Below are 14,671 nucleotides of genomic sequence, written 5' to 3' on the forward strand. Positions count from 1 at the left end.
TCAATTATTCCATGATCAGTACAAACAAGTATGACAGACCAGGCCACCTGCACTCTATTGCCTTTCCCTAGTTTGGGGAGCATTTATGAGAATAAAGGCTTCTATTCGCCAACGCCATTGAAATCTCCCGAGTTTGAGTCCCAAAGGTCCCCACATCATGCTTTGACTTTTCTCTCTGATTCTGGTCACCTGCCAGGAGTTCCTTTGTGCAACTGGCTCACATTCAAGGTCAACTTTAAAAAAGCAAATGACTTATATTCTGATAAATACACATAAATAACTTTTAGAACTGCTTCTTCTTCCCTACCAACTACTTTAAAAATCAGACATCAGACTACTCCCGAGCCTCACAGATAAGTGAACACAGGAATACACTGGTCCGATGATGTTTTTAAGGAAATTACATCTTAAATGTTCATGTTTAAATGCTCCCAAATTCATTCTTACACATCCTGAAGACTAACACCCCCTGGTTTTGTTTGTTTCCTTTTGTTTTTTGTCTTTTGCTATGTCAAACGTAGTGTCATTTGGCCTAAAAAAGTAACAGGACACCCAAACACCTGGACAGAAGCATTGAGATGGCAGAGAACATGAAATGTTGTATCTGTGTGCCTCCTATAAGAACTTTGAAACACCACGGTACCCATCACTCATTTTGAAATTGACATTTAAAATGCTTTCATCTAAGTTGATGGAGTTGCAAAAGGTGTAATTTCTAGCATGTAAACATCTGGCATTTAACAAAACTGTTTTATCTGAACGGCGCAGGGATTTGACACCTACCAATATCCTCCTAAAATTACATATACACTAAGCTGTGCCTTTATGTTTCATACCCTTTCCTGGTTGTGGGTTAGATTCCACACGCACCAAAATGCACAGGCAAGCTCTTCTCCAAAAGTCAAAAAATTTACATCGTTCCTTTTGCTCCGACTTATATTTCAATTCCATTTCCCCACAGAATTTTATCCTAGAGCAACTCATGTGTTAGGCTAGAAAGTCTATTATTGATTTCTTTATCATACTTCTCTTCAATATAAATATCTGTATACATTTCAATTTAAATTTTTGAAATTTTCTGTGAGCCTTGGGTGCTAACTGCTTAAATCACAATTTCCTGGATTGAATTACCATTACAACTATTAGCAGTAGAGATTCCTAACAACAGAAATATAATACATCATTTTACAATTATTAAACACTAAAAAGTAACTATTCTTGGAGATGTGCATTGTCACAGATGAGTCTTTTCTTGTTTTTTCAATTCATTCATATACCCGTGGATAAATATTAAGTAGTCATTGCTAGAAAAAGACAGGCTTAGGGATCAATTTATTTCTATCGTTCTTTGTTTTATTTTCTTTTTAAAAAACTTAAGAAGAAAATGGGAAAAAATAGATATTTTGTTATAATATTGCCATTTTGTTCTTCGAACTCTTTCCAAGTTACAGGCCCCAAATCCCAGAGTGGTCCATCATGGAAAATTACTTTAAAGGATCTCACTGCTAACTATTTGATTCGACCCACAGTCAAAGGACAGAATAGCATGTGAATTGTTACAGGATTTGTGCCCAGTGATAAGCGATTAGAATTCTGCACCAACAACATTCCAAGGGTCCCCCTGTTTATGCGCGAAGAATGTGCTACCCAGAGACCAGGCAATAAGACAAGCATGTGTCTTTCTCTTGTGAAGTGGAAGAGGGCAACTGTTCAAGTGGATGTACGTAAGGAGAACCAGCTGTCAGGGCATTCTCAGGCAGAGCCGTTTGGGGAAACATGGGAAGCTGAGAACCTGGAACCCGATTGCGTTAACGACATGCCTGTGCAACACCTGGGGAGTCGCCACTGCTCTCCAAAGCACAGACTCCATCCAGTCTGATGGCTGCTGACTCAGCCGACCTCTGGGAGGTCTCAACCCCGGGCTAGTTTTTGTAGCTCACAGGACTATAAATATAGGACGGAACTAAATCCTGATCAGCCAAAAGGGAAAACCACGTATTAAATGCCTCCTGATGTGACTGACACAATTGGAATACACAGCACCACTATGACACACTCAGACCTGGAAAACGGAATCTGAATTAATCAAGCCTCTAGGTCTAACTCCCAGCATACAGAAGACTGAGGAACAAGTTTGCTAGCACAGGAAGCACTCAGCCGAATTCAGAATACGGGACATTCTCCAAAGGATCCAATTTCTCTAACAAATTACTAGCATGGACAAAAGAAAAAATGGGACTGTTACAGAATAAATGAGACTTAAAAGACACAACAAGTTCAATATGAAAATCTTATTTGGATCCCGTTCCTAACAAAACAATTTTAGAAGACACCCCTGGGAAAAAAAAGAATGGAGGAGGAAATTTGAATGTGGACTAGGTGCGGGATTATGGTAAGGAATGATTGTTCATTTTGGTAGGTGTGATAATGCCATGGTGATTGTGCTTCAAAAATACAAGTCGTTCAGTTAGAGATGTGCATTGAATTTATAGATGAAATGACATGATGTCTGGGATTTGCTTTTACAAACTATTCCAACCTCCGAAGAAGGCTGGGGGAAGACAGTTGAAATGAGATGAGCCAAATGTCAACAATGATTGAATGACTGGGCAGAGGGTACCTGGCTGGGGTGCATCATAGGATTCACTCCATTTTTTTTTTTTTAATCTGTTTGAAAATGTCTATGATAAAAGGTCTTTTGAGGGGGAAAAGGAGGACAGAAACAGAAGATTAATGCCAACAAAACCCTGCGCTAGGCCCTTCCTAAGTATTATCTTAGCTTACAAATCCTCAGGCAGCTGCCCAACAAGCCTCTTTCACTGTCTAAAGTGGGGGCGGGGGGAGAGGGCATCCAATACACTGGAAATAAACAGGGTGGGTGATAAGAGGGAGCCATTAACAGCTGAAGATCACAGAGCTGCATCCTGGTCACAAGGAAAGAGTCTGCAATACCCTTTGGCAGAGAAATGTCAGAATAAACATGTATCAATTTACATCCCTCCTATAACGTGCTACTTACCCCTGCAGCAAAGCCAAGACTTCCATCTAAGATCCGCCTCTGAAAAGGAAAACAAGATGTTTCAGATTCTAAGGGATGTTTGCTGGGACAAGAGGAAGCCATAACACCTAAGAGAGCCACAGGAATAAAGACTGGCCCACACCTGAGTTTTCAAACCAGCCTGAAAGCCTGGATCCAAGCCTTTAGAGAATGGCCCAAAAACCAGGGAAAAAATTTTTTAAACCTTCCATCTATCCCACAGCCAACGAGAATCTCCTTTCAACGAGAATCTCGGTGCATGGCAGGCACCGGCCCATGTGTGGCCTCTCACTTTCCCTGTGAATTATGACTATAAACGTTTAGTAAGTATCTGGCCTAAAAGATGGAAACTGGCAAGTGGTGGCAAGAAGCATGTGGACCAACCAAAACCCTCCCACGCTGCCAGGGGGGTACAAAGTGGCACAGCCACTTTGAAAAACAGACTGGCAGCATCTACTGGGAGTGACCAGGGCACCCTATGACCGGGCAGTGCCACTCCTAACAGAAATGCATACTTGAATTCACCCAACACGTGTATAAGAATGCTCTCAGCAGCACGCTTTGTGACAGCCAAAACCGAGAAATTACCCAAAGCCCACCAAGTTAGGATATATTCATACAACAGAACAACAGAATACCATATGGCAATGAGAACCCACACTACACACACACACACACACACACACACACACACACACACACGGTGCCAAAAATAATGTATACACATTTTAAGAGAGGAAAACTGTATTAAAATTGTAATACTCAATATATACCAATAACAAAAGATGAATCCAAGTCACGTTTGACTTCTGCAATGACAAGAGGTGCTCAAAGTGGTTACCATCAGCGTCCAGACACTTCTGATTACGGTGAACAACTGCTTGAGCAACGTGGACCAAAGTGTCCACTTGTATACACTTTTTTGGCACATATATATATATATATATACACGTATATGTGCATATACGTGTATATATATGTATATATATGAATGGAGCTCACAGTGAGGCAGGAGCATTCAGTAAACTAGGAAATAGGGTGAAATCAGCCAGACACAGAAGAGCACATACTATGTGATTACTCCATTTACATAATGTATAAAAACTGAGAAATCTACTCTCTACTGTTAGAGACCAGGAGAGGGGTTGCCCTTCAAATGGAAGTTGGGGATGTGGATAGTGATCGGAGGGGAGCCTGAAAGGGCTGCTGGGGGGCTGATACTATTCTAGTGCTTGACCTGGGTACTATTTTCATGGGCATTGGTAAAAAAGTATCAAGCTGTGCACTTATGAAATGTGCATTTTTCTATATGCACCTTGTATTTCAGTAAAAAGCTTTTATTTTAAAGAGTTGGCCTAAATTAGGGATATAATCTCTAGCCACGTGAACACATTACAGACATGTTGGGGTGGTGATCGTCCACCCGATCCCTGAGACTCCCACGGAGGTCTGGGAGCTAGAGCCGCCGGGTCAGTCATCTACAGCCAGTGGCATCTTCCCCCTCTGAATGGCTCTGGGGTAGGTGGAAGGTTTTGACTCCAGTGAGCCAAAGAAACGACATTCTTCTCTAAGCACACCATGCCATAAACCAAGTTAATCTAACCAACTAATTTAATCAAACCAGACGCTATCATACAAAAGTCAGGGGAAAATCACCCTATCAGCATTCATCTGCATCTTCAAGGGAGAAACATTATACGTTTTTTACAGTCCATAAACCTGTTATTCCACTTTTAGACATTTATTTCAAGGAACTAATCAGATATATGCTCAAAAGATTTGTGCTCATAACACTATTTCTAAAAGCCTAATAGGAAAAAGGACATAACCTAATTGTCCAGCTGTTAGGGATTGGACAAATAAATTGCAGTACATCTTTATGATGGGATATTATATATATATATAGCCATTTATGTAACCAAAGTAATCAAAATATTCAAAAAACCATTTAGGGAAACAAGAGGATGCTTATAGTATCAAGTGAGAAAAGCTGGTAATAAAACATTACAAACAATCTGACCCTTATTATGTAAAGAAAACAGATATGCATATGCTTATGTATACTCAAATACAACTGAACACATTTGAAAGTTTTTGCTTTTCTTAGAAGTGGAATTAGAAACTTTTAAAAATTATTTCTTTAAGCTTTTCCGTATTGTACAAGTTTCCTATAATTAAAATATGACTCTTCAAATCAGGAAAACAGATTTTGAGTGACGCCATACTGATGTTGATAACAGCACATGAAGGCAGATGTCTGAGTGCCTCTCCTCTCAAGTGACCCCATTTCAGTCGGGTGAAAAGTAAGGTTTGCTCAGGGGACCAGAGTACACCTCTGCGGACTCATGTCTATAGTGGCCTTTGTCTCCCCATGTCGTGCCCCGTCCCACTTCTCACGCACACCTCCTGTGCAGAAAGGGTTGACAGAGCCCACCCGAGCCTGTTCTCTTTAGAAGGTCCTGCTTTCAAGCCTGGTCCTTGGCTGGCTTCCGGGAACTGGGGACTGGAACTGTTCCCTCCATTCCCTAACGGATAAGGGTGGGTCACTGGGACTGTTTTACAAACCAGGTGATAGATGCGGGGCCCCTGCTTTCCTCCCATGAGTCTGGAATTTTGGAAGCAGCACGGTACTGAACACCTACGTGGCCAGCGCCCACGGAACACCTTGAGAGCTCAGTCCTTCACAGGCATCACCAGGCAGACACGTCACAGCACTGCTGCATTAGGTTGCTGGGACACAGAGCACACTTTGTGTGCCCCGTCGCAGGAGGGAGGGAGCGGCAGACACCTGTGCGCACATTTCCCCGGGCTCTGCCTGTGTCTTTCCTTTGCTGGCCCTGCTGTGTGTCCTTCCACTGCAATAAACCGTAGCCATGAGCACAACTACATGCTGAGTCCCATGGGTCCTTCTAGCGAATCAGCGAACATGTGGTCTTGAGGACGCCCTGTATGCTCCACAAAGACAAAGGTCTCAGCAATTCCCCCTTCTGACCTGGGTGGTTACCCAAACACGAGCCAAATTAGGGGCTCTGCAGCTCCAAAGGAAAAGGGGGCCCCTCTGTGATGGCTCCCCGCTTCCAAAGAGCCCCAGAGCACTGGCCAGGGCCACATGGGGCTATGAGGTTCTACTCACCACAGTGCTGCATGGAACTCAGGTCTCAATGGCCAGCTCGGCCAGCTAGACCCCAGCTAGCGCGGCTCAGATCTTTCCTTCTTAAAGGAAAAGAAACTGGTGAAGATGAAAAGATGGGCTGCTCTGCCCAGAAGGACAGGACCCCAGCAAACCTGGCGTGGCTGTTGTGAAAGAGGAGGGGTGAAAGAGGATAACCTGGTGCCCCTCCTCTGGCTCCTGAGGGGGGCGGTCTCTCCTTCAGGAACCGGGTTTTGAACGTTTTCACTACCTGTGGACAGTAAGCTGGCACTCGCGGCTGTGTGCGGTGATGTTCTCCCAGCCTCCCGCTGAGGAGGCAGGGGCGGGCAGCCGGGGAGGTCCGATAAGATCTCAAGATCTCATCGTTGACATCAATACCTGCTTTACTGGTCTCTAACGCAAGAGTGCCTGGCTTGCCAACGTCTTAGGCGCGTTTTAGTTTCCAGAGCCGCCTAGCAGCCTGTTTAGATAGATCTTAAATCACTTAGTCGCTTACCACTCCTACAATTTCTACGGCTGCATTCATCAAGTTATCCACGGATCACTCTAGGCCAATGGATGGAGGCAGTCAAGGGTGTGGAGAAGAAAAGGGAATCTGGGACCTAGGAGGGGGGCGTGGGCCGTGGAGGAAAGGGGTGGGGTGCGTGGAATGTGTGGGGAATGGGGTTGAGGAGGGTGTGGGGGTGTGTGGGGAGGGTGGGAGAGCATATGTGGAGTGTGTAAAGGGGTGTAGGGTACGGGGGATACAGGTGTGTGTGGGGGTTGGGTGTGGGAGCATAGGAAGAGCAAAGGTGGGTGGGGGTGGGGCGGGTAGGTGTGGGGGTCTGTAGGCCTATGGGGAGGCAGGTCTGAGTGTATCCATCCCAAAGCGGGTGGGAGAGGGAAGGCAGCGCCCTGGATTTGGGGCAAACGAGAGGGAACAGATTCCCTTCCTTTCCCCAAGTCAGTCCAGTCACCCCAGCTACCTCAAGGTCACAGAGAACGGCAGTCACACCCAGAATCTATTGTTCCCCTTCAGTCATGCACTGAGCTGCACCAGGCCTGAAAGAAACTGGACAGAAGATAGAAATCGGGCAGGCAGCTAAAGGAGCCTGACTCACTGGGCTTCTCTCACTCCCTCCGTCCTTCAAATCAGGAGGGGAGGAACAAGTGATGCCTAAACCGTAGACACCTGCTCTCCAGGCCTGGCAGGGAGAAGGGGGAAATGACAGGACATCACCCACGAGCTGGAGGTGTGGCCAGTGGCGCTCGAGTCTGCCGCCAGACTGTGCAGTGGTTCAGAGCCTGCTACGAGGGCTGAATCCAGGCAACTCACCTGTCCACTAGAGAATATGAACACGAGAGCCGCCCCAGCTGCCGTCATCCCCCAGGTGAAGAAGGTCCCCAGCAAGGCCTGGAACACAGAGCTGTGACCTTGGAGCATGCTGGATACAGCTGTGTGCAGAGGAGCAAGAGAGGGTCAGCTGCCAGTGGTCCCTTTCAGTGACATGCACGTGTTCTAAGGTGTTCTAACCCCATCCACCTGATCTGGCCTGGGTCTGGGTTGGTGTATGCACCTTTCAGCCATGCCATCTCTCAGTAAGAAACGTGGGGACACCTGGGGAGATGCCAGAGAAGACATCTGTGAAAGAGGTTACAACACTGGAAAATAGTTCCAAACACAGGAAGCTCAAAGACTGTTTATTTAGCCTGCAGGCAGGGAGCAGAGGGTCTAATTACAGCCTTCCCGCCCATCGGCCTTCCTCCTGCCCTTGCAAATCACTGGGTCAGTCTCCTCCAAATATAGGTGACTAGCTCAGGTTCCCTCTCGAAGCTCTTCCACCTAAGTTTTGATCCAACCTTCAACAGCTCCCCGTGGCAGCTCCCATGGCCCGCCAAGGGCATATGTCACCGACAGACCTTCAACTAGCCTGCCTATTACCACGGTGCCCTACATGGGCACCATATTCCAGCTCAACCTAATTATTTATGGCACCTGGACGAGTCCCACAGGGTCCTGCTCCAAGTCTCTCTTCACGCGGCTCCTCCCAGAATGCCTTCCTTCCCAACCTCCAGCCATCACACCCAGAGCATCCCCTGTTGTCCACCGAATGCCAACTTCGATTCCATGCTTTCCATTCCACTCCCGTCCCTGATGAGCACAGCTCGGGCACCTTCTTTGTGTGGGCTTGCCTCCTTCATCTTTTATATCATCAGCTGCTTAAGAGCAGGGATGATGCTTTTTCACATTTGGCACCCCTGTAGGTAGAACTTTCTGGCACCCCTAGAAAATGCTTGAATTTTTTATGGCACCTTGGACAAGCTTACCTTGAGAGGACCCCCAGCAAGAACAAGGAAATGGAGCCAAAAGGGGCATTTCCCCAGGCAACTGCTGATGCTGAAGTTACACCACTGCCCACAGACGAAAGAAAGGGAAGGACATTCCCTCGTGTGTTTGCTCAGAGAGCCTCTTCTAGACTTGAACGTGTTTTAAACCCTAGCTCTGAAATGACAGGGAATCAGACTCTTGCTGTGGAAAGTTACAAGGTGGAGAAACCCATTTGTTGAAAAGTCCTGTGTGCTGGTACACAGACATTGAGGGTGAGGCCCTCCTCATCTCAGAGGGCTCATTCAGCTCCCCACCGGCCTGCCAGCACCCACAGGGCTGGACACAACCCCACCGGGCTCAGCCCTGCCAGGTCCCAGCGCTCGGAGCCAGCAGCTGTGGGCTAGACACCGCCTCTCTCTATTGACCCTGGAAGGAAACCATGACCGAGGGTGTGAGGGAGGGGCCCTTACGCCACAGGGCTCAGCAGCATAGCTAGGATTCAAACCTAGGAAGGCTGTGGGTCCAGGTGAACCCAACAAGCCCAGGTGAGCCCAGGTTCGGCCCCGGTGCCAGGAAACCTCTGACAGAGACAGCATTTATGGACTCAAATGGTGTCCCCATAGCCTAAGTAGAACCCAGGATGGTGACTGTACCAAATAAAGAAAAAAAAAAAAACAATCATTAAAAAAAAAATACACCCTTTTATATATGTCATCTTGTTAAGTTACCCTAAAAAGAGTGGTTTGTGTGTTTTTAAAACGACACATCTAGATCAAGACACCAATTTTCTATTTCTAGCTGCTTGTGGATAAAATTTTCAATAGTATTTACAAAGAAAGGCATACAGCTATCATCCTCTTAGTACTTATGACCCAAGACAGGTCATTAAAACAAACAAACAAACACCTTTTTTGCCCCAGTACTGAATTCGCGCCTTTTAACAGCTACAGAAGAGAGGAAACCATTTGCATTTCCCAAAAGGCCAGTTAATGTGGGTTTTGTGGGCTGGGAAACAAGGACCTCGTGGGTGTCCCTGGGGGCTGGTAGGAGGGAAAGGCACTCTTCTAGGCCTGTCTCCATTGACAGCTGAGCACCCTGAGCTATAAGAAAAAGGAACACAGAAGGAAGACCAAGGCCATCATCCTTCCCACCCCAACAGTCGCAGCACTGTTCATTGGTCATGAAAGCCCAGCCGCTCTTGGAGAAGTTTCTCCCCTTCGCTGTTTTAAAAAGGGTGGTCCGAGAACCTGGAGCACTGGTCGCCCTTGGGAGCAGGCTAGAAATGCAGACTCTCTGCCGCACCCCAGACTTGCTGAATCAGAATCTTGAGTTTTATCCGGTTGCATGGGGCATTCTTAGGCACAGGGCACATTCATGTGGAAAGCACTGGTCTAAAGCTGGAACAAATTCTACAGGGCCAAGAGCTTAGAAAGTGATTCTCCTGCCCTACAAGGGCCTGGCAAGGCTGACGCCAAGTCAAGTCACGAGATAACAACGAGTTTTCTCCAGTAGGTAGACCAATAGCACCTTGGGGACAGGGAGCGGTCAGCCTGGGGACGTCAAACTCAGCTTCCACAATGAGGCCCAGGCTTCCTTGTAAGCTGGATGTTAACACATAAACCTTGATTCGTTTGCAGAGTAGGGGGTTATTCCCTTCCCACCCCAACTTCAAAGATGCCAACACCACCCCACATGTGGTCACTACAGCAGGACATGAGGTGCTCCCAGTTGATCCAGGATTTTTTCTCTCCCTTTCAAACCTCTTGCCCTGCTTCCAAGAGTCAGCTCCAAGATGTGGGTGAAGCTGCAGAGGTGGAAACAGCGCATAATGGCACTGCACACAGACGCCCTGACTCCACGAGGGAAATCCAGCAAAACGATTCGGGTTTGGGCTGCTGTGACTGTGGAAAAGTTCTCCAGGACCTCCCCACTGAAAGTGTGGCCCGCGGACCAGCTGACCTGGGGATTGACTGGAAATGCACCATCTCTGGCCTGCTGCACCTGAACCAGATGCCCAGCCAAGTTCAGGAGGACCTGCTGACCCCCAGAGCCAGTGGGAACAGACACGTTGCAGCTGGAACGGCAGCCACCCGCACTCCCAGGGCTCCAGGGTCCCCCACAAGCCCACCATGAAGTACTACATGAAGAAGATCCTGGAAAACCACTGTCAAAAGAAGGCAGGTCAACACCCTCCAACTTGCCCCTGGGAGGGGCAGAGGGGGCTCCGCGCCCCCTGCTGCCTCCTCTGCCACCTGCCAAAGCCGCCCCGCTTCCCCGCCAACCCCCTCCCCTCCCCAGAGGAACTCCCTTCCAAACTCCACGTTGCCCTTCTTAGTCCCCCACGCCTGTCCTGATGGCCCCAGACCCCAGGCCTCCAGCCCGACCGAAGGCGCTGAAGGACAGAAAAGCCGACTCACTAGGGTGCCCTCTCAAGCCCCCACTCCACTTCCATCAGCCCCTGCTGCCGCTCGTTCGCCGGCTCCACTCCCGAAATCACTTCCTGCTTCCCTCCCGGCACACGTGTCCCACCAGCCACCAGGCCCCTCCCCGCCCGGCTATGATTGGCAGATCCTGCCAGAAGAATAAATTCTCCGGTTCACAGCCTTCTTCAGGCTCAGAAACAGATGGGGCGGGTAGCACAGAGCCCGGAGGCCAAGCAGAAAGAACATTCTGCATGTATAAATAAGCCTCTGCAGCCTTATCTGAAGCCACAGAAACCCAAGGAAAGAGCACTTTGTCATGCCCCTGATATCATTTATGTCACTACACTCAGATATGCTGTGGGGACAGAGCCCCAAAAAGCAGTTTCCTGGCTCTCGGCCTCACATAGAAAGGTGCTGGCTCAGGTAGTAAATGGCCATCGACTGTGATCAAATGGCCATCAGCTGTGGCTAGTTGGCCATCAGCTGTAACCAGTGAGCCATTGGCCACGAATATAACTGCCGTGGCTAGGCTAGCAGGAAAAAAATGGGGGCTAGCAAGAAGATGGTGGCTGAGCCTGCAAGCGGCACAGTGAGGGTTGAGAATTGTGTGGCTCCTGTTTCCTGTGTCTCCAACCCAGCCGCCAGCGAGAACATAGTGGTATGACTCCCCTACCTATGGCTCCGTGGGTGTTCCTTTTTGGCCTCACCATGTCCTGCGTTCTTGTGTGGGGAGCGGGACCAGAAACCCCGCCTCACACCTCGCATGACACTTGGCGTAGTCGGCAGGATCCCCTGCACGACACCTGGCGCAGCGAGCAGGGTCTCCCGCACTACATATGCTCATGGGATCCTAGAAGTAAAAGTAATAAGCAGTTTCTGGAAGTGCTATTGAAATGTAAGGGGGTTTTTGTTATTTTGTTTAAGGGATTTTTTAAGTAGCCCCCACCCATCTGTCCAGAATTCATCAACTTCTCTCCATCTCCACTGCTGCCACCTCTGCCCAAAATAATAGCTTTGACTCCTCATCCTGCCTGACCGCCCAATTAATCTTTCCCAACAGTCCAATTCTCCAAACAGTGATTTTTTTTTTAAGCTATAAAGTTCAATTATGTCAGTCTACTACTGCAAACCCTCTGAGGACTCCTCATTGGAATAGAACTCAAGCTCCCTCCCTTAACCTCTGAAGCCCTACATGACCTGGCTTGCTCGCTCTCGACCACTGTACCCTTTCCTCAAGCTGCTTCAGCCAGGCTGGTCTGCCTTCTCTGTGAACACCATGCTTACTCCTGCCTCAGGGCCTTTGCACTTACTGTTCCCTCTGGAACACGGCCTAGAACCCCTGCCTGGTGCATCTGTCTCCCAGATTTTCACCTGCCCGGATCCTTCTTGTCATTTGGGTCTCAGCTCAAATGTCACCTCTGCAGAGGCCTTCCTTGAACACCTACTGTAATATAGGCCTTCCAAACCTCTTTATTTTCTTCACGGCACTTCTTGATATTTACCATTTTTATTTACTCAGTCCCCCAAATGCAAGCTCTGTAAGAGCAGTACCACGTCTGCCTTTTGCACTGCTGTGTCCCCAGTGCAAGGCACATAGTAGATACTCAATATTTATTGAATGGATAAGTCAGATACAAAAGTATTATTTGTTGTCTACAGTTTGCATATTAAAGACCTTCCTGAGAGTTAGGGGAAAACAATATTTGTGTATTGGATCAGACTGTCCCAACTACTTCCTTCTAACCCGATAGTCATCCAGGGCTCTCAGCCAAGGGCACTTTGCTCCACAGGGGACAATAGGCAAGTGGGATGGTGCCAGTGGGTAGATACACATCCAACAATGCCCAGGACAACCCCCACAACAACGAACTGTCTGGGCCAAAATGTCAACAGTGTCAAGACTGAGTAACCCCTGTATAATCGCACAAGGTAAGCTTCTTCCTATGAAGTAATGATAAAAATCATTCTCTAAATTTTAACATGCCTTCAAGAAGCATCCGGCCTCAGTCAAGACACTGATCCACTCTAAAATGCATTTTATTCACCCAAAAATGCAAGAAAGAAGAGAACGAACTGCCCAACCAATCTTTACAGTCCAGCACAGTCACTGCACAAATACACGTACAATCAAACATGCTATGTGCTCAATTTCCTCCACCCCTTTGGGTCTTGATGACATCAGCAGGGCACAATGACATCACAGGGCTTCCTAATGGAAATGCCTGGAAGGGCTCTGGCAGTGACTCCCTGACAGGTGGGACAGATCTATCTGGCTGCCCTTGAGATTTTCTCTCCATTATGACTGATAAACTGATGAGAGGAGTCTAACCAGCCTTTCCTAAGCACCATCTGAAGGAGCTGAGTGACTGGATGCCACTTTTCAGAAGCTGGCACAGGGAAGAGCTGCCCTGGAGGGCTAGAGGGAGAAACTGAGTCAGCAGTCAGGTCTCTTCTCACTTTTGCCTAGATCATGATTCTCTGAACCTGCACCACCTATGCTCAAGTGGGGGCATAAAAGTACAGATTCTACTGACTATACAAATCTATTGTTGAGAGAAGAGTTTCCAGTTCTGAGACAGGTATTTAAAATGCAAACCCAAGCTTGCTCAACTGCTGGCTTCATATGACATGGAATTACTAGATAAGAACCACCACTGATTAAACTGAAACCAAGCCTGTCTCTAAGATGATAAGCGGCGTAAGTCAGTTTTCTGAATTTTCCGCGTTTGCTTCAAACACATCTTCTGCTTCTCATAAATAATTCTATGAAGGCCATTTTGTTATCATCACTTAGGGGAATCGCTGAATAAATAAATTCTATTTCACACCTGTTCCTTTATAGCTATACGGATCAATGAATGATCTGTTGGTTCATTCAACCCTTCAGCAAATGTTTACTGCACAGCTACTACCGTGTTTCCCCGAAAATAAGACCAGGTCTTATATTAATTTTTGCTCCAAAAGATGCATTAGGGCTTATGCTCAGGGAATGTCATCCTGAAAAATCATGCTAGGGCTTATTTTCCGGTCAGGTCTTATTTTCGGGGAAATAAGGTATGTGACAGGCATGTTTGAGGCCCTGGATCCACACCAGTAAGTGAGACAGATACAATCTGTGCCCTCATGACGTTTCTGGTCTCGATACCCTGGACATGGCACTGACTGCACATTATAAATGAATGCTTATTATGAAAACTGCTGTATTAGTATTCAGCTATTCTTTCTTTCTCTTATTCCTCAGGAAACATCCACACTTTCCTCCAGCCAGTGACAACAAATCAACAGGAGAGAACAGCGTCCCTTTGGCGGATAGAGAGACAAGTGACCACTGTTGCCACCTTCAAGGGGGTTGCTGGGAGTGGACAGTGTTCTAGGTGGGGAGAGGATAATTGCCAAGACGGGCCTCAGAAGAAAAGGACCTCGATCCAAGTCTTCTGATTTCTTTTTCATTCTAAAGTAATATTCATTTTCAGACCTACATGTCTAATTGTTTTCTTAAAGGGGACCCTTAAAATTGTATACGCTTCAGAACCTCCAAAACCTGATATGCCCAGAGTAGATGTTTAGAGATTTAAGCTAGAAAACAAATAGCTTCTTCTGGTAGGCAGAACATTGAACCCCTCCTCACCCAAAAAATGTCCATGTCCCAATCCCTGACACCTGTGAATAGGTACCTTACATGGCAAAAGTGTCTTTGCTGATGTGATTAAGTTAAAGATCTTGAGATGGGGAGATTAGCCTGGATTATGCCG

General features: G+C 47.2%; 1 protein-coding gene across 4 annotated transcripts in view; it reads right to left on the reverse strand.

Moving 5' to 3' along the window:
- SLC39A11 (solute carrier family 39 member 11) overlaps window positions 1–11,023 on the reverse strand; it is a 297,599-nt gene extending 286,576 nt beyond the window's left edge. Inside the window, exons 1-3 of one of the 4 annotated variants that reach the window (XM_033091150.1) lie at window positions 10,914–11,023; window positions 7,504–7,622; window positions 3,020–3,058 (exon numbers count right to left, since the gene is read on the reverse strand). In XM_033091150.1, coding sequence (XP_032947041.1) covers window positions 3,020–3,058; window positions 7,504–7,611 — 147 coding nt within the window. In that variant the 5' untranslated portion in view covers window positions 7,612–7,622; window positions 10,914–11,023. Of the gene's footprint in view, window positions 1–3,019; window positions 3,059–7,503; window positions 7,623–8,495; window positions 8,618–10,913 lie in introns of those variants that run through there. The other 3 variants (XM_033091151.1, XM_033091149.1, XM_033091152.1) reach the window with 3 other exon arrangements.
- Between the last annotated feature and the right edge of the window lie 3,648 nt (window positions 11,024–14,671).

The sequence above is a fragment of the Rhinolophus ferrumequinum genome, chromosome 21 (genome assembly GCF_004115265.2).
Source record: "Rhinolophus ferrumequinum isolate MPI-CBG mRhiFer1 chromosome 21, mRhiFer1_v1.p, whole genome shotgun sequence".
Taxonomy (NCBI): domain Eukaryota; kingdom Metazoa; phylum Chordata; class Mammalia; order Chiroptera; family Rhinolophidae; genus Rhinolophus; species Rhinolophus ferrumequinum.